This window comes from Molothrus ater, chromosome 16, assembly GCF_012460135.2.
Source record: "Molothrus ater isolate BHLD 08-10-18 breed brown headed cowbird chromosome 16, BPBGC_Mater_1.1, whole genome shotgun sequence".
NCBI classification, from domain to species: domain Eukaryota; kingdom Metazoa; phylum Chordata; class Aves; order Passeriformes; family Icteridae; genus Molothrus; species Molothrus ater.
In genome coordinates this window covers 14,905,556-14,922,018 of record NC_050493.2, presented here as the reverse complement: position 1 = coordinate 14,922,018, position 16,463 = coordinate 14,905,556, and the positions used below count along the sequence as shown (strand labels likewise).

At 61.5% G+C, this 16,463-nt stretch overlaps 3 protein-coding genes across 6 annotated transcripts; 2 read left to right on the top strand and 1 right to left on the bottom strand.

Annotated features, from left to right (window-relative positions):
• The first annotated feature begins 54 nt into the window (after nt 1-54).
• WDR24 (WD repeat domain 24) lies at nt 55-9,409 on the top strand. Of its 2 annotated transcripts, none has more exons than XM_036392194.2 (10): nt 55-153; nt 740-1,651; nt 1,984-2,161; nt 2,923-3,598; nt 3,675-3,790; nt 5,632-5,753; nt 6,068-6,172; nt 6,991-7,328; nt 8,732-8,916; nt 9,025-9,409. In XM_036392194.2, exons 2-10 carry the CDS (start codon nt 1,171-1,173, stop codon nt 9,191-9,193), a joined length of 2,370 nt encoding a protein of 789 aa, XP_036248087.1. In that variant the 5' UTR covers nt 55-153; nt 740-1,170; the 3' UTR covers nt 9,194-9,409. The 2 variants fall into 2 exon arrangements, with proteins under 2 accessions (XP_036248087.1, XP_036248085.1); XM_036392192.2 differs by having other exon boundaries at nt 78-219.
• Nucleotides 9,410-9,664: 255 nt separating this feature from the next.
• On the top strand, nt 9,665-11,932 carry JMJD8 (jumonji domain containing 8). Of its 3 annotated transcripts, XM_036392220.1 has the most exons (9): nt 9,665-9,774; nt 9,852-9,935; nt 10,226-10,274; nt 10,365-10,461; nt 10,644-10,712; nt 10,997-11,116; nt 11,295-11,362; nt 11,482-11,616; nt 11,687-11,932. In XM_036392220.1, exons 1-9 carry the CDS (start codon nt 9,683-9,685, stop codon nt 11,765-11,767), a joined length of 795 nt encoding a protein of 264 aa, XP_036248113.1. In that variant the 5' UTR covers nt 9,665-9,682; the 3' UTR covers nt 11,768-11,932. The 3 variants fall into 3 exon arrangements, with proteins under 3 accessions (XP_036248113.1, XP_036248114.1, XP_036248115.1); XM_036392221.1 differs by lacking the exon at nt 10,644-10,712; XM_036392222.1 differs by lacking the exon at nt 10,997-11,116.
• A 107-nt stretch (nt 11,933-12,039) lies between these two features.
• On the bottom strand, nt 12,040-15,949 carry STUB1 (STIP1 homology and U-box containing protein 1). The gene is made up of 7 exons (XM_036392213.2): nt 15,675-15,949; nt 14,587-14,785; nt 14,310-14,475; nt 14,102-14,192; nt 13,538-13,594; nt 13,305-13,421; nt 12,040-12,935 (listed from the first exon to the last, which is right to left on the bottom strand). Exons 1-7 carry the CDS (start codon nt 15,858-15,860, stop codon nt 12,810-12,812), a joined length of 942 nt encoding a protein of 313 aa, XP_036248106.1. The 5' UTR covers nt 15,861-15,949; the 3' UTR covers nt 12,040-12,809.
• Between the last annotated feature and the right edge of the window lie 514 nt (nt 15,950-16,463).

Genomic DNA, 16,463 nt, shown 5'->3' with positions numbered 1-16,463 from the left:
TCGGGAGGGGGCGGGCCCTAGTGGCGGAAGGGGGCGTGGCCTGGCACCAGGAGGCGATCCCGGGGCGGAAGGAGGCGTGGCCTGGCGGGAGTTCGGCGGCGGCGGCGGCGGGGCCTGCTCGGCCCGAGCTGCCGGCGCGGGAACCGGCACCGGGTACGGCTTGGAAGCGGCACCGGGGCCTCGCACGGAGGGGTCCGGAATCCAGTGGCAGCGAACTCTGTGAGGCGGGAGGGGGTTGTGAAGGGGCCCCGGGGGCTCTGAGGGGTGGGAAGGGGCCCTGAGGAGGGTTTAGGGTGGGGGGGCCTCTGAGGGAGCCCTGAGTGGGCTCTGAGGGGCTGGAGGGCCCCTGAAGGGGCTACGGGTCAGGAGCGGGCCCTGCAGAGAGGGAAGTGTGGGGTCTGAGGGGTCCTGGGGGGCTGTGGGTCAGGAGGAGGGGGATGTGGAGTATGAGAGGGCTGTGGGTCAGGAGAAGGCCCTGATGGGGTGGGAATGTGAGGTATGAAGGGCTGGGGGTGGCCTCAGGAGTAGGACGGGACCCTAAGGGTGCTCTGAGGGTGGGAAGGGGCCCTGAGGGGGTGGGAATGCGAGCTATGAGGGATCAGTGGGACCTGGCAGGAGAGGGCAGTGCTGTGGCAGGAGCTCAGCCTGGCTCTGGAGGACACAGCCCGTGGGACACTGATCCCTCCAGGAAGCCTGGAGTAACTGCTAGAGAAGGAGGGTCATCCCCTGGTTCTTGCAGGTTCTGAGGCTCCAAGTGCCCCACGGAGTGACCGTGGCCTCACTTCACCCCAACTCGTGCTGAGGAGGCTGCTCACTTCAACCACAGCACTGTACTTGACCTAGATTATCAGCTACAGCAAAACATCTCAGGGTGTGGTTGAGGAGGGAAGAAGGAACCCAGACAAGGTTTTCAGGAACTCCCTGAGAGGGAGCCACAGAGGGCAGCAGGAGGAGAACCCGGAGTGGGGCTGTATCTCCCTCCCACAGGTGGCTCTGTGGCCTCTCACCTCCCCAGCCCGTTGATGCAGCTGCAAAAAGCCGCAGTCGGAGCCACCAGGGCCCGGCAGGAGCCCAGCCTGTCCCTGGCCAGCTCTGGCTGAGGTGGAGCAGGGTGGCCGTGTGGGTGTGCAGGCAGCCTGCTGGAGAGGGGACAGCACCCCGAGGACAGCCATGGAGAAGATGGCCAGGGTCACCACTGCCCTGGGGGGCAACGCGCTGACTGGCCGCACCATGTTCTGCCACCTGGACGCCCCCGCCAACGCCATCAGCGTGTGCCGGGACGCTGCCCAGGTGGTGGTGGCCGGCCGCAACATCTTCAAGATCTACTCCATCGAGGAGGAGCAGTTTGTGGAGAAGCTGAACCTCCGCGTGGGCCGCAAGCCCTCCCTGAACTTCAGCTGCGCCGACGTGGTGTGGCACCAGATGGACGAGAACCTGCTGGCCACCGCCGCCACCAACGGCGTGGTGGTCACCTGGAACCTGGGCAAGCCGTCCCGCAACAAGCAGGACCAGTTGTTCACGGAGCACAAGCGCACGGTCAACAAGGTGTGCTTCCACCCCACCGAGGTGTACATGCTGCTCAGCGGCTCCCAGGACGGCTACATGAAGTGCTTCGACCTGCGCAAGAAGGACTCTGTCAGCACCTTCTCTGGTACAAACGTGGCTCTTGCTGTCCCCTTTCCCTGCGGGGAAGCAGAGTTTGGGAGCTTTGTCCTTTCCTTGCTTGTCCCCTCACCTTTAGGAGAGGTAGGGGTTGGGGGTTTTGTCCTTCCCCTTGCCCTAGAGGAGGGTTTGCTCAGGGTGTGGTGCCCAGAGCAGGGAAAGAAGGAGCTGAGAGGCATTTTGGTGCCTTTTCTTGCCTCTCAGTACTAGCTGGGTGTGTGTGGGAGATGGAAGACAGTCACAGCACTCCCTTCTACCTTCTCTCTGCTCTTGCAGTGGGGTTTTTAGCTTTGTGGAGCTCTTACCTTGTGTCCCTCCCAGGCCAGTCGGAGAGCGTGCGTGATGTGCAGTTCAGCATCCGGGACTATTTCACCTTTGCTGCCACCTTTGAGAATGGGAACGTGCAGCTGTGGGACATCCGCCGGCCCGACCGCTACGAGAGGATGTTCACGGCCCACAACGGGCCCGTCTTCTGCTGCGACTGGCACCCAGAGGACAGGTGGGTGTGGGGCCTGCCCCTGCAGCCACCCGGCCTTGCAGGACAAGAGAAACCCTGAAAACGGGATTGGGATTTTGTGAGGGAAAGCATGGTCTGTGATACCCTGTCCCCTTGTATCAGGGGCTGGGATGTTGCTGGGGATAAAACTGTAGAAGTGATTGTTGCTTTGATCATTTGGGGTGGTGTAAGGGTGTTTGAGGTTTGTTTTTTGATAAATTAGGGGATTTTGAGGCACTGGGTGTCTTATAGTTGTGTATAGCAGTGTCACAGCAGCCTCTTGCTCCAGTGCTCAGTTTGAGGAAGCATTACTTGGCTGCTCAGGGAAACAGCTCACTCGTGTTTCCCTCCTGCCTTTCCTGGGAGGCTGCTGGGAAGGATCTGGAAGGAGCTGCAACAGTGTGCAGGTCCCTCTTCACTCTCTGCCAGGCAGTGCTGCCACTGCTCCTGATCTTAGAGAGGCACTGAAACACATTCAGAATGGCCTTTTCCTCTCTGCTGTGCCTGGCCAGTGGAAGGCTGAGCCAGAGGGAACTGGTCTGACTGGGATGGGCTCTGGAGGTGCAGGGCCATAACTGGGGGCAGGAAGGAAGATGCTTCCTGACCTGGTTGTTGTGGAGCGGAGGTGCCAGGAGAGCTCATGGGAGGATGGGATTGGAGCCCAGCTGCCTTCCTGTGGCATGGGTGTGGTCACACCTGTGCTGTGAGATTTTCTGTGCCACGGTGGGGACAGAGAGGTGACCACTGATCCGTCCTTGTCCCAGGGGCTGGCTGGCCACGGGCGGCCGCGACAAGATGGTGAAGGTGTGGGACATGAACACCACGCGGGCCAAGGAGATCTACTGCGTGCAGACCATCGCCTCGGTGGCGCGCGTGAAGTGGCGCCCCGAGTGCAAGCACCACATCGCCACCTGCTCCATGATGGTGGACCACAACATCTACGTGTGGGACGTGCGCCGCCCCTTCATCCCCTCCGCCATGTTCGAGGAGCACAAGGACGTCACCACGGGCATCGTGTGGCGGCACCTCCACGACCCCTATTTCCTCCTCTCGGGCTCCAAGGACAGCACCCTTTACCAGCACATCTTCAAGGACGCCAGCCAGCCCATCGAGCGGGCCAACCCCGAGGGGCTGTGCTACAGCCTCTACGGAGACCTGGCCTTCGCCGCCAAGGAGAGCCTCATCTCCTCCGACTCCAACCGCAAGCCCTACATCGGCGACCGGCGCCACCCCATCTTCTTCAAGCGCAAGCTGGACCCCACGGAGCAGTTTGAGTACATCTCGTCCTCCAGCGCCCTGAGCGTGTTCGAGACGGACGTGGAGAGCGGCAGCATGGACTGGTTCGTGCACACGGCCAAGCAGTACGCGCTGGCCGGCCGGCCCCTGGCCGAGCTCTGCGACCACAACGCCAAGGTGGCCAAGGGGCTGGAGCGCAACCAGGTGAGCTGTGGGACGGCTGCTGCTGCTGCAGGGGGTGGTGGCTGGGAAGGTCTGACAGGGAGTATGTTCCACACAGGTGGCTCAGACGTGGACCATGCTGAGGATTATCTACTCCAGCCTCGGCACCGTGTCGTCCACGAACCTCAACCACAGCATGGGGAAAGGCAGCACTGCCCTGCCGCTCATGAACAGGTACGGGGGGTGGGAGCTGCAGGGAGCAGTGAGATGAGGGGGATAGCGCTGTAAAGGGTGGGAATGGGAATGGCTCCTTGGCTGGGATGGGGTTATGGAATCACATCATGGAGTACCAGAATGGTTTGGGTTGGAAGGGGCCTTAAAACTCATCTCGTTCCACCCCTGCCATGGCAGGGACACCTTCCACTGTCCCAGGTCACTCCAAGCCCTGTCCAGCCTGGCCTTGACACTGCCAGGGATGCAGGGGCAGCCACAGCTTCTCTGGGCACCCTGTGCCAGGGCCTGCCCACCCTGCCAGGGAACAGTTTCTACATAATAACTAACCTGCCCCAGACACAGGGAGCAAGCAGGGACAGCTCTCCCTCACCCTCAGGCTGTGCTGGTTTGCATGTTGGCGTGGTTTCAACAAAGCCATTTCCCATGTTGGTGTGGCCAGCCTGGCCTCAATCTGTGCAGCCTCACACGCTGCTCCCTTCTCTCCTTCAACCAAAGTTTGGCCTATGGTGGGGCATGGGGCTGAGATCAGCTTTGCAGTTACTGAATTCATGAATCACAGAATCTCTAACGCTGGAAAAGTCCTCTGAGATCATTCCCCCAGCAGCACTGCCAAGGCCACCACTAAACCCAGTCCCTAAGTATCACATCTACATGATGTTGAACATCTGCAGGGCTGGAGACTCCACCACTGCCCTGGGCAGCTGTGCCAGTGCCTGACCACCCTTCCCATGAAGAAATTTTCCAAAGATCCAATCTAAACCTCCTCTGGCACATTTTGAGGCCATTTCCCCTTGTCCTGTCCCTGTTCCCTGGGAGCACAGCCCAACTCCCCTAGTTTTCCCCTCCTGTCAGGGAGTTGTGGAGGTGATAAGCTTCCCCCTGAGCCTCCTTTCCTCCAGGCTGAGCGCCTTTCCAGCTCCCTCAGCCCCTCCTGGTGCTCCAGCCCCTTCCCAGCTCTGTTCCCTTCCCTGGACACCCTCCAGCCCCTCAATGTCTTTCCTGTCATGAGGGCTCCAAAAGTGACCCCAGGATCTGAGGTGAGGCCTCAGCAGTGCCCAGGGCAGTGATGGTGACCAAGGGCTGGGGGTGGAGGAGGTGTCTCATGGCTGGAGCTGGAACTGCTGCTGTGCAGAGGTTTTCTTCTGGAGCCTTTCCAAGGGAGAGCACAGCCCAGCTCTGCCAGCAGCTCACTGGCGTAGAGAGCCTGTTGTGGGCTGATGAAGCAGGAAAACTTGTTTTTCCTCTTCTCAATGACATAAACGTGTCGGGTGAGGACTCCAAATGAGCTGTCAGACCTCTGGGTCTGACTGGGTTCCCACAGTGAGACACATCCTCAAATAACACCAAAGGAAACAAGCCCTGTCCTTGACCAAGCTCTGCCTCCAGCCGGGTGGCTGTGCCTGTCTGAGACATGGCAGGCAGCAGCCTGGGGAGCTGGGCTCTGCTCCAACCCCAGCCCTTCTCCAGCTCAGTGAAGGCCAAGCATGGTGATGCATAACTAACAGCCAGGCACCTTGGAGCCAGGCAGCTCCCATTCACCTGCCTCTGAGGGGAAGGAGATGGAGCCAAGAGCCTGCTCAGCTCTGGAGTTCTTCAGGGAGGCCTTTGCAGTGCATGTGCAGTGCCACCAACCTTGGAGGAAGGGCTGTGACCACATTCACAATGTGTCTTTATTTGTAAGTCACACAGTGGAGACTGGTGGCTTCTGCCCACAAAGGGATATCACTGTATCTCATGTTTCTCCATTCAAATTGCAACTGGACACCTGTATCCAGGCTGTTTGCTGACTGAAATGGAAACTTTATACTCCTCTGACTGTTAAATTTGGCTTTTTTCCCCAGCTTTAACCTGAAAGATATCCCTGCTGGGCTGGGCAGCGAGTCCAGGCTGGAGCGCAGCAAAGGAGAGAGCCGCTCAGAAAACATCCTCATGGACTCCTCCTCCACCCTGATCAACAACGAGGGTAACGCTCCTGGGGGGCACAGTCCAGTCCCACAGCTCTTCTCCCCTCAGTCATAGACAGGGCATTAACTGGGGCATTCATCCTGTGAATTGGGGTGGCTGGATGTGCTGCAGCCCCAGAGTGAAGGGCACTGAGCCCCAGGGCACTGCAGAAGGGCAGCTTTCCCCCATGACCTGGGGTGACAGTGACAGTGACAGTGACAGTGGTGGGGAACTGAGCTGTGTGGCTCAGGCACAGCCTGGCATGCCAGGCAGGACACTGGGAGGTGCATCCAGTGGTGTGATGAGCTGGTTTCTCTTTCCCTGGGCACACAGACAATGAGGAGACGGAGGGCAGCGATGTCCCTGCGGATTATCTGCTGGGGGATGTGGAGGCAGACGAGGATGACCTGTACATGATGGACCACGAGAACCCACACGGTGAGCACACAGGGGAGGTGTTGTCTGTCCCAGCTGTATAGCAATGCTGTGATGGCCCCAATGAGGGGAGAGAATGATGAGGAGGACTCCATGGATATCAGAGGGCTAATTAATTACTTTATTATACTATATCATTCTATATATCTAAAACTGAATCTGCCAAGCACTCAACCCTGCACACACACTGCAGTGAATCTCATGACTGTCACCTGACAGTCCTGACACACACACACACATGGCCCTGATAGGCCAAGGAAACAAAACACCATGTGTGACAGTGTTCACAGGGGTCTTAGGATGAGGGAAGAGATGAGGATCTGACTCCATGTTTCAGAAGGCTTGATTGATTATTTTATGATATATATTATATTAAAACTATACTAAAAGAATAGAAGCAAGGATTTCATCAAAAAGCTAGCTAAGAATAGAAAAAAAAGAATGGTAACAAAGGCTTGTGGCTCGGACAGAGAGTCTGAGCCAGCTGACTGTGATTGGCCATTAATTAGAAACAACCTCATGAGACCAATCCCAGATGCCCCTGTTGCATTCCACAGCAGCAGATAACCATTGTTTACATTTTGTTCTTGAGGCCTCTCAGCTTCTCAAGAGGAAAAATCTTAAAAAAAAGATTTTTCATAAAAGATGTCTGTGACAACCATGACTTTGGGTAAAAAATCTCCATATTGCATTCCACTTTGGCACAAACACAGGCGCAGCAAATTATAAGAATTGTTCTTGGGAAGAATTGTGCCTTGCTTTTCTCTGTGAAGAGAAATGCGGGGCTACACAGCTGGGTTTTCTCCTGCTCATCCCTGCAGCTGAAGAGCAGGAATACAGCCTTCCCCAGGAAGCCTTTCCCCTGCGCCACGAGATCGTGGACAACCCGTCTGCCTTGGACCACCTGCAGGACAAGGCCGACTCCCCTCACGTCAGCGGCAACGAGGCCGAGACGGTGTCGCTGACCCCCGTGGAGTCCTTCTCGCTGATCTCCATCTCCCACTCGCTCTACGAGAACCGCCTGCCCTCCGACTTCTTCAACCCCATCGTGCGGGACACGCTGCTCTTCTACGCCGAGCAGGGCGACGTGCAGACAGCGGTGTCCGTGCTCATCGTGCTGGGAGAGCGCATCCGCAAGGAGATCGATGAGCAGACGCAGGTACAGCCCCTGAGGGCAGGGCCACGCCTCGCAGGGACCCACGGGGGGTGCAGCCTGATGGGATGGGGTCCTGCCTGGGACTGGGGCACGTCCCTTCCCCTCCAGCCCCTGGCAGGGCAGCTCTAAGGCAGGGTGAGCAGCTCCAGGGTTCGGGTACCTGCCCCACCAGGAGTCCTGGCAGGGATTTGAGGTGGCTCTGCAGGGCCAGGATGGGGAGGTGCCCTTGCTCTGTTGGTCCAGGGAAGGATGCTCTGGGGTACCTGTTGCCGATTCCCTGACTTCTGGGACTCAGGCTGGGCCCTCCCAGGGGCTCCCCTGTTGGGGGAGACCCTCCTGGAGCCATCTTGTGTCAGGAAAGACAGACACACTGGACTTTTTTGGTCTTCAGGTTCTTGTTTATTGTTACCTTATCTAGAGTTTTGCACGCTGTCCACACCAGGCCCAGCACACTGCAAAAATGGCCAACAACCTTTTGTTACAAGGTCTTTTAAAGCTAAACTATCCAATTAAGAACTGACACCCTAGATTATTTTCCCTTTTAATCCAATAACTGATCCCAAAGAGCTCCCAATGCAGACTTTTCTGCCCAATTACAAAATGCCACCCAAACCCATGAAGAAGAAGGAAGAAGCAGCATAAAGAAGAAACCCAGGATGACACCCTGTGCCCTCCATCTTGCTTCCATCCACAACATGCTAAAAATCCCAAAACCTAAATTTCCCACCTAAGTGATACACCTGCACTACTCTCTACAATTTATTTCACACTTTTGTAGATTCTAGTTTATCTTGAAGTCTGGGAAACTTTCTCCATGAATGAGGGTCAAAATCAGTCCTCCCCTGGGGGTCAGGACACCCCAGAGCAGACAGATAAATATTCCTGGTGCCCTGGGTTTCCACAGTTCCTCAGCGTTGCAGAGCCATTCTCCCACTGCAGGGATCAGTGGAGCACAGAATGCTTTAGGTTGGAAAAGGCCTCTGAGACATTGAGTCCAACCATTCCCCCAGCACTGCCAAGGCCACCTCTGAACCATGTCCCTAAAGCCACATCAACATCTTTTAGATCCCCCCAAGGGATGGTGACTCCACCACTGCAAGGGGCAGCCTGTGCCAATGCTTGACCACACTTTCCTTGAAGAAATTCTCCCTAATATCCAAACTAAACCTCCTCTGGCACAACTTGAGGCCATTTCCTCTTGTCTTGTCCCTGTTCCCTGGGAGCAAACCCTGACCCCCTGGCTGTCCCTTCCTGTCAGGGACTTGTAGAGTGAGAAGGCCCTCCCGAGCCTCCTTTTCTCCAGGCTGAGGCCCCCCAGGGGAATCTTGCCTTTGGGATGCAGGGCTGGGGTCCTGAGGGGGTTTCAGGGTGCATGTGGAGGCTCAGCTGTCTGTGTCTGTCCCCAGGAGCACTGGTACACGTCCTACATTGACCTGCTGCAGCGCTTCCAGCTCTGGAACATCTCCAACGAGGTGATCAAGCTGAGCACCTGCCGTGCCATCAACTGCCTCAACCAGGCCTCCACCACCCTGCACGTCAACTGCAGCAACTGCAAGCGGCCCATGAGCAACAGGGGCTGGATCTGCGACAGGTGAGGGGGCCCAGAGGGGCTTCTGGGGAATGGGGTGGGTGCCCCTGTCCCTCTTGTTGCCCCCCCGAGGGCTCTCCCTGCCCACACCACCCGAATGTCCCCGTGCAGGTGTCGGCAGTGTGCCAGCATGTGTGCCGTGTGTCACCACGTGGTGAAGGGGCTCTTCGTCTGGTGCCAGGGCTGCAGCCACGGCGGCCACCTACAGCACATCATGAAGTGGCTGGAGACCAGCTCCCACTGCCCCGCCGGCTGCGGCCACCTCTGCGAGTACACCTGAGCCCTGCCAGAGCACACCTGAGCACCCCAGAGCACACCTGGACCCCAGAGCACACCTGAGCCCCGCGCCCGCGGGGTGGGGCAGGGGGGAGCAGGGCCCTGCCCGCTACCCCTGGCGCTGCCCTCTCTGTATTTATTTGTGTAAATAAGGGCTAGGGGGGGCACCCCCTGCCCGGCCGTTTTTTACTGGATTAAAACAAACCAGCAGTTGATTCGAGCTGTGACTCCTGTCTTTGCTTCTCCTCGATGCAGCGATCCCTGGGATGGGCCCCGGACCGCTCCGGCGGTGTCCCCGGTGTCCCCATGCTGTTGTCCCCTTGGGCCGGGAGGCCACTTTAAGCCGTGAGGTGGGGCTCGCTTTCCGCTGCCCCTTTAAGTGCTGGCCCTTACCGGGACCCGTAGCGAGGCGCCCAACCAATGATCACGTCCACCGTGTGTTCGCGGTGCATGCCGGGAATTGTAGTTCCCGGTGTCTCCGGTGCCGGTCCCCATGGCGGCGGCGGCGCGGCTGTTGCCGCTGCTGCTGCTGCCGCTGGGCTGGGTCCGGCCCGGCGCCTGCACCGACCCTCCGGGCGGCGGCTGGTAAGGGCAGGGGCTGCCCCGGGACCGGCCCCTGTGCCGGTCCTGGTGCCGGCGCCGAGCGGAGTCTCCCGTTGCAGGCTGGCGGGCACGGTGCCGGAGGAACCACGCTGCACCGTGGAACGAGCCGATGCCTCCCTCACCTATTCCCTCTTCCTGCAGCGGTACGGGTGAGCCGGCACGGTCCCGGCGCTGAGACAGGGGGCCGGGGGGCAGTTCCGGTGCACCGGGCGGGCTAACGGGGAGCGGCGGGGGGAACTGGGGGGGCAGAGCCGGGAGTCCCGGGGGAGAACCTGGGGGAAGGTGGTCGAGACGGACCCCGGTGCCCTGGGGGTGGTTTGGAGCCAGTCCCGATGCCCCGGGGTGGGTGGGGGCCGGTCCCGGTGTCCCGGGATGGGTCAGTGCCGGTCCCCGTGCTCCGCCCGTGCGGGACCCCGCTGGATGCCGCCCCCAGGTTCGCCTTCTCCCGGCCGGTGATCCTCGGTGGGGTCACGGACAACTCGGTGAGTGCAGCGAGGGGACAGGGGTGGGACGCTCCTCCCGGTGCCCCGGGAGCGGCGGCAGCATCCCGGCTCCCCGCGCTCCATCCCCAGGCCTTCCGAGCCCTCTGCACCCGGGAGAAGCTGCTGGCGGCCTTCGGGCCCTTCCCGGTGCGGCTCAGCACGGCCAACACTTACTCGTACCGCAAAGGTGAGCGCGATGCCCGCCCGCGGGGCTGCTCCCGCTCATCCCTCCCGTTCCGCGCTCATCCCTCCCGTTCCGCGCTCATCCCTCCGTTCCCCGTTCATCCCTCCGTTCCCCGTTCATCCTTCCCGTTCCCCGTTTCCCTGCTCATCCCTCCCGTTCCCCGTTCATCCCTCCCGTTCCCGCAGTGGATGTGCCGTTCCAGGAGTACGTGGAGCACCTGCTGAAGCCGCAGGACCCGGCCCGGCTGGGCAGCGGTGGGTAGTGCCCAGGCGGTGGGTAGGTAGTGCCCAACAGTGGGTAGTGCCCAGCGGTGGGTGGGTAGTGCCCAGCCGTCGGGTAGTGCCCAGCAGTGGGTAGTGCCCAGCGGTGGGTGGGTAGTGCCCAGCGTGGGTGGGTGGTGCCCAGCGATGGGTGGGTAGTGCCCAGCAGTGGGTGGGTGATGCCCAGCGGTGGGTGGGTAATGCCCGGCGGTGGGTAGCCCCCTCCCGTCCCCCGCAGCCCCCTCCCCTGCCCGGGCTCAGCTCCCCTGTCCCCCCAGACACCCTCTACTTCTTCGGGGACAACAACTTCACCGAGTGGGGCCCCCTCTTCCAGCACTACGTGCCCCCTCCCTTCCGCATCCCGGGCACCAGCCCCGCCTACAGCTTTGGGATCGCAGGTGGGACTGGGACGGGACTGGGACGGGATTGGGATGGGGTTGGGATGGGTTGGGACGGGAGTGAGACGGGATTGGGATGGGATCGGGGCGGGATTGGGATGGGACTGGGACGGGGTTGGGACAGGATTGGGCCGGGTTTGGGGGCTCTCCCCAGCACCAGCCCCTCCGCTCCCACCAGGCTCAGGCTCTGGCGTTCCCTTCCACTGGCACGGCCCTGGTTTCTCCGAGGTGATTTTCGGCAGGAAGGTGAGAGCTGAGCCCTAGGGGCAGGAAGGATGCGGGGAGAGGGCAGAGGAACAAGCCCCTCCCAGGTGTCCCCGAGCCCGAGGGGAACTGGGAGGGGCTGTGCCCGCGGTGTTTTCCAGCGCTGGTTTCTGTACCCGCCGGATCAAACCCCGCACTTCCACCCCAACGAGACGACGCTGGCCTGGCTCCAGCACACCTACCCCACACTGCCCCCGGCCCAGCGCCCGCTGGAGTGCACCCTGCGCCCTGGGGAGGTGAGGCAGGGCTGAGGGCACCCCAGGCTCCCCAGCCAGAGCCGTGGGACCCCACTGGTGTCCCTTGCAGGTGCTGTACTTCCCTGACCGCTGGTGGCACGCCACACTCAACCTGGACACCAGCGTCTTCATCTCCACCTTCCTGGGCTAGGGCTGGCAGGGACGAGGACACGTCACCACCGTGGCAGCCAGGCCAGGAGCTCCAGCTCCTGCCACCCTCAGGGACAGGACACTGGTATTGGGACCAACTGCCTGAGAAAGTTCTGGTTTTTACTGATCTTTGCCCTCCCCCTCGGATTAAAGTTGTTCTACTGAAGCACGCTGTGTGTTGCTACATCCCTGGAGCAAACCTGGTCCCCATGGGATGGCACTGATTCCCCAGCCGGGATATCCCCAGAAATGGCTGCTGTGAACCACTCCAGATCCTTTTCCACGTTTATTGCTGAATTTTTTTTATTCTTTTTATATATATTTTGTTTTAATGGACATTGGCAAACTTCCAGAGGGCGCTCAAAAGCCAGGCAGGCCATCGGCCGACCGAAACGCTGGAATCTCACTTGGATGAAAATCTGTTGGTTATTTTTTGTGGGGTTTTTAAAGGATTTCATTAAAAGGAAGAAAAACTTTAACCTAGGTGGTTGTTCTTAGGGAACCACAGTCCCAGTGGGGAAGGGGAGGTGGGAACCAGCCCCTTCCAGCCCTGGGGCAGTTGTTTCCCAGGAAAAGCCAGAGGGTGCAGCAGCATCCCGGTAAGTGGCTGTTTACTGGGAAGAGGACCCAACCCTGGCCAGGCAGGAGGTGGAAGGAGGAGGAAACAACTCTAAACACAGGGAAGGACGGGGCTCCAGGTGCTCATCCCGGCGAGCCCCTGTGGCAATCCCTGGAGCGGGACGTGCTCTGTGGGGACTGTGGCTGCCCTGGCTGAGGGGGTGACAGACATGGTGGTGAGGCCACTGCCGAGGAGCCAGCATTCCAACCCCCGGGCAGCTCCTGGAGCGGGACAGGGGAGCTGGGGAGCCGTGGTGCCCGCCCAGCCGCTGCGGCTCCTCGGGAAGGGGACATGGTGACGTGCCCTCGCCCAGCGCCAGGCCCGGGGCAGCCGGGGCAGAGCAGGGACAGCCGGAGAGCGAGTAAGGCACGGTGCCAGCCCGGGGAGAGCCGGCTGTGCCAGGGCACCGGGCGGCCCCGGTCCCTCAGTAATCCTCCACCCAGCCGTTCTCTGAGATGAACGCGTCTATCACCTCCTTCATGGCGAGGTTGGGGATCAGCTGGTCCTGGGTCAGGGGGCTCCGTGTCACCGGGTCGAAATGCCCCACGCGCTGCAGGGGAGGAGGAGGCGCGGTGGAACCGGTTACTCCACGTGCCCGGGCTCGGCCCCGGGGCGCGGGTGGCCGTGAGGCCAGCGCCGTGTGGCATCTGCCCCAGCAACCGGGCACCTGCCCGTGGCAAGGGGAGAGCCCCTGCGAGGTGCCTCCCAGCAGGATGAGGGCAGGCCGAGGTGTGAGACCCCTGCCAAGAGCCGCCTCCGCTTTGGGCAGGGCCCGGCAGCGCCTGCTCCACAAGGAGCTGCCCGGGCAGGTAACTGGGAGCAAACCCAGGGAGCCTGCAGAGCCCTGAGTTAAGCAAAAAGATGCCTTCCCACCCAGGCAAGGTCCTGGGAAAGCCCCCTGCCCCTGGCCTGGTGGTACCTGGAGATGCTCCTCAATGTCCTTCCTGTCGTAGGTGATCCCACTGGGCGTGATGCAGGGCTCTCTCATCAGCTCAAAACTGATCTTCCCACACAGGTAGTCAGGGATGTCCCGCTTCTGGCTCGAGAGAGGCATAGCTGGGTCAGGAAAGTGGGCTGGGAGGTGGTGCTGGATCAGAGCAGGGAGCAGGGTGCACAGCAGGTTTACAGGAGCACAGGCTCAGCCACACTCACCTTCCTCTTCTCATCCACTTGGGAGAAGAGCTCGTCCATGTCTGCCAGGTATTTGTCCTGAAAGAAAAGCCCTTGAGGACGAGGGGTCCCCAGCGTGCAGGGGCTACAGGGCCCCAGGGAGGGCCCCAAAGTCTCCCACCATGGGTGTTGGGGCAGGTCCTTGGTGGCCCCTCTGCCTGTGCAGCTCCTGGCTGAACCTGGCAGGAGTGATCCAGCTTACAAATAACCTTTCCTCTGTGGGCCTATTTTTATCTGGGATTAGTCCCCAGCACCCAGACCCACATGAGGTCGAGAGGCACTTATATTTCCTCAGGGAACAATAGGCACAGCAGGTGTCACCGCTGCCAGGCTGGGACAAGAGGTGACAGAGCAGGGGAAGCCATCACAGGGGGACACAACAGCCCCGCAGTGGTGGCTCGAGCTACAGAATGAAGGCTACTGTGCTGTGTCCCAAGGTCTCCCAGCTTTCACCTGAACAGCTACAGCCCTGCAGCTTCCCTGGTTGCAGCAGAGCATGAGGATGGGGATGGGGATGGGATGAGGAAGCCCCAGCCCCCCACTCACGTGTTTGGCCTCGATGCTGGCCAGCTGAACACGGCTCCGGCTCTCGTCTGTGTTCTCCTCCTGCTGAGTCTTTCGGCACTCCGCCAGCTCCCTAGGACAGAGCGGGAGATCAGCAGGATGGGGAACATCGTCACTCCCTTCCCTGCTGCAGGGACACCTCACACACAGCCTGGTGGTGCTCGAAAAGCCTCTCCAGGAGCCCCGGTACCTCTCCTTCTCGGCCACGATCAGCTTGGTCAGGTGGGAGTGCAGCTCGTTCTCCTGGTTGATGCGCTTCTCCTCGATGCTGTTCCAGCGTTTCTTCTTGGCGATGCGCAGCGCGCTGGGGATGTCGTCCCCGAAATTCAGCCGCTGCTCCTTGGCCAGGTTGTAGGCTGAGGAGAGAAAGGGCACCTCAGCACCAACAGCAGCGTCCCCGTCACCCTCCCTGGCCCTTTCCCAGCAGACAGACAGAAACAGGGGACAGTGGCAGCGTGCCCGCTCACCTCTCTGCAGGTTGGCGATGGCCTCGTCGTAGTTTTCCATCTCCATCTGGCACTGGCCCAGGAAGAAGTGAGCCTTCACCGACTGCCCGTCCAGCTCCAGCGCCCGCTTGCAGTCGGCCAGTGCCTTGTCGTGCTGCTGCATCTTCAGGTAGCACAGGGCCCGGTTGGTGTAGTACACGGCCACCAAGGGGTTCCGGTTCTGCGGGGACAGGCCCATGTTGGTGGCGGTGGCAAGGCCAGGACGGGCTGGGTGACAGCCGGGTGACTCGGTGAGCCAGTGGCACAGCGCTGTCACCCTGGGCAGGGAGGGCCAGCAGTGCCAGCCAGGGTGTGCACCCCGTGGGGAGGTGCTGCCATGGATTGGGGACAGGCTGGGGCCAGTCCCCATAGGGCAGCCCTTGTCCCTGCCCCCAGAGGGGACTGTCCTCCTGGCACCCCGACTGTCCCAAGGTGGCTCTGCCCTACCCAGCACAGCCCAGGGACAGTGCAGGGCTGGGGGGAAACTCGGGGGGGGGGGGGTGCAGGACTTGGAGTTGGGTGGGGGACAGGATGGGCTTGAGAGGGGGCAGGGCCGGGGGGTGCCTAGGGGTGGCAGTCCAGGCCCGGGGGGGTGAATCAGGCCCAGAGCTGTGTCTGGTTCTCCCAGGAGGAGCCAGGCCCAGTGGGGGAACAGTGTCCAGATTAAAAGGGTTCCATCTCAGGGGCATCTTGACCAGGCCCTGAGGAAGAACAGTGCCCAGCCCAAGGAGGTTCCACCCTGGTGATACCCAGGCCAGGGCTCGGGACATGTCCAGCCTGGGGGGGAAGGCCCATCGTGCGGGCGTCAAGGCCCGGTGTGTGGTGGGGGTGTCCCTTCCTTCCCTGGGGATCCCACCCCAGGGTTGGCCAGGCCAGCTCGGAAGGGTGTCCAGGCCGAGGGGGAGGTTCCAGCCTGGGCCATCGAGGCCAGGGGGAGGTCGCTGTGTCCCGTCCCCGGGGAGTCGCGTCCCGGGGTGCCCAGGCCGGGCCCCTGGGGACGGCAGTGCGGGTGTCCCCTCCCCGGTGCTCCCGTCCCGGAGGCGGCTCCCGCTCGGGCCGCTGGGACTCACGATGGCGCGGCCATAGCAGGCGGCGGCCTCGGGGTACTTGCGGCCGCCGAAGAGCCGGTTCCCCTGCTCCTTGTGCTCCTGCGCGCTGTGGCTCTTCTCGGGGCTGCCGCCGCCCGCGCCCCCCGCGCCCGGCCCCGCTGCGCCGGGCCCCGCCGCGCCGCCCTCGCGCTCCTCCTTGCCCTTCATGGCGCGGCCCGGGCCGGCGCTGGAGCCGCGGCTCCGCTGGCTCGGGCGGCCCCGGCGGCTCCGGCTCCGCCGCTCCGGCCGCGCACTGCGACAGCGCCGCTTCCGGGGCGGGGCGGGGCGCGCGACAGGGGCGGGGCCTGGGGGCGGGGCCTGGGGGCGGGGCCTGGGGGCGGGGCCTGGGGGCGGGGCCTGGGGGCGGGGCCTGGGGGCGGGGCTTATGGGGAGGGGGAGGGGCCTCCGGGCAGGAACGGGATGCCGAGCGGAAGGCGGGGTTGATGAAATAAGGGGCGGGGCTAGATTTTGGGGGCGTGGTCTGTCTGGCAGGGGATGGTACGGGGCGCGGCTGGAAAGGGGCGGGGCTAAGAGGCAGATGACTGCAGGGGCGTGGTCAGTAGCGAGTGGGCGTGGCCAGAGTGTGGTTTATGAGGTTGAACGGATGGATGGATGGATGGACGGATGGACGGATGATGGATGATGGATGGATGGATGGATGGATGGATGGATGGATGGATGGATGGATGGATGGATGGATGGATGGATGGATGGAGGGAGGGAGGGAGGGGTTGGGGGGCAGTTTATGGGGTCAAACGGGGTTTGGTGGGA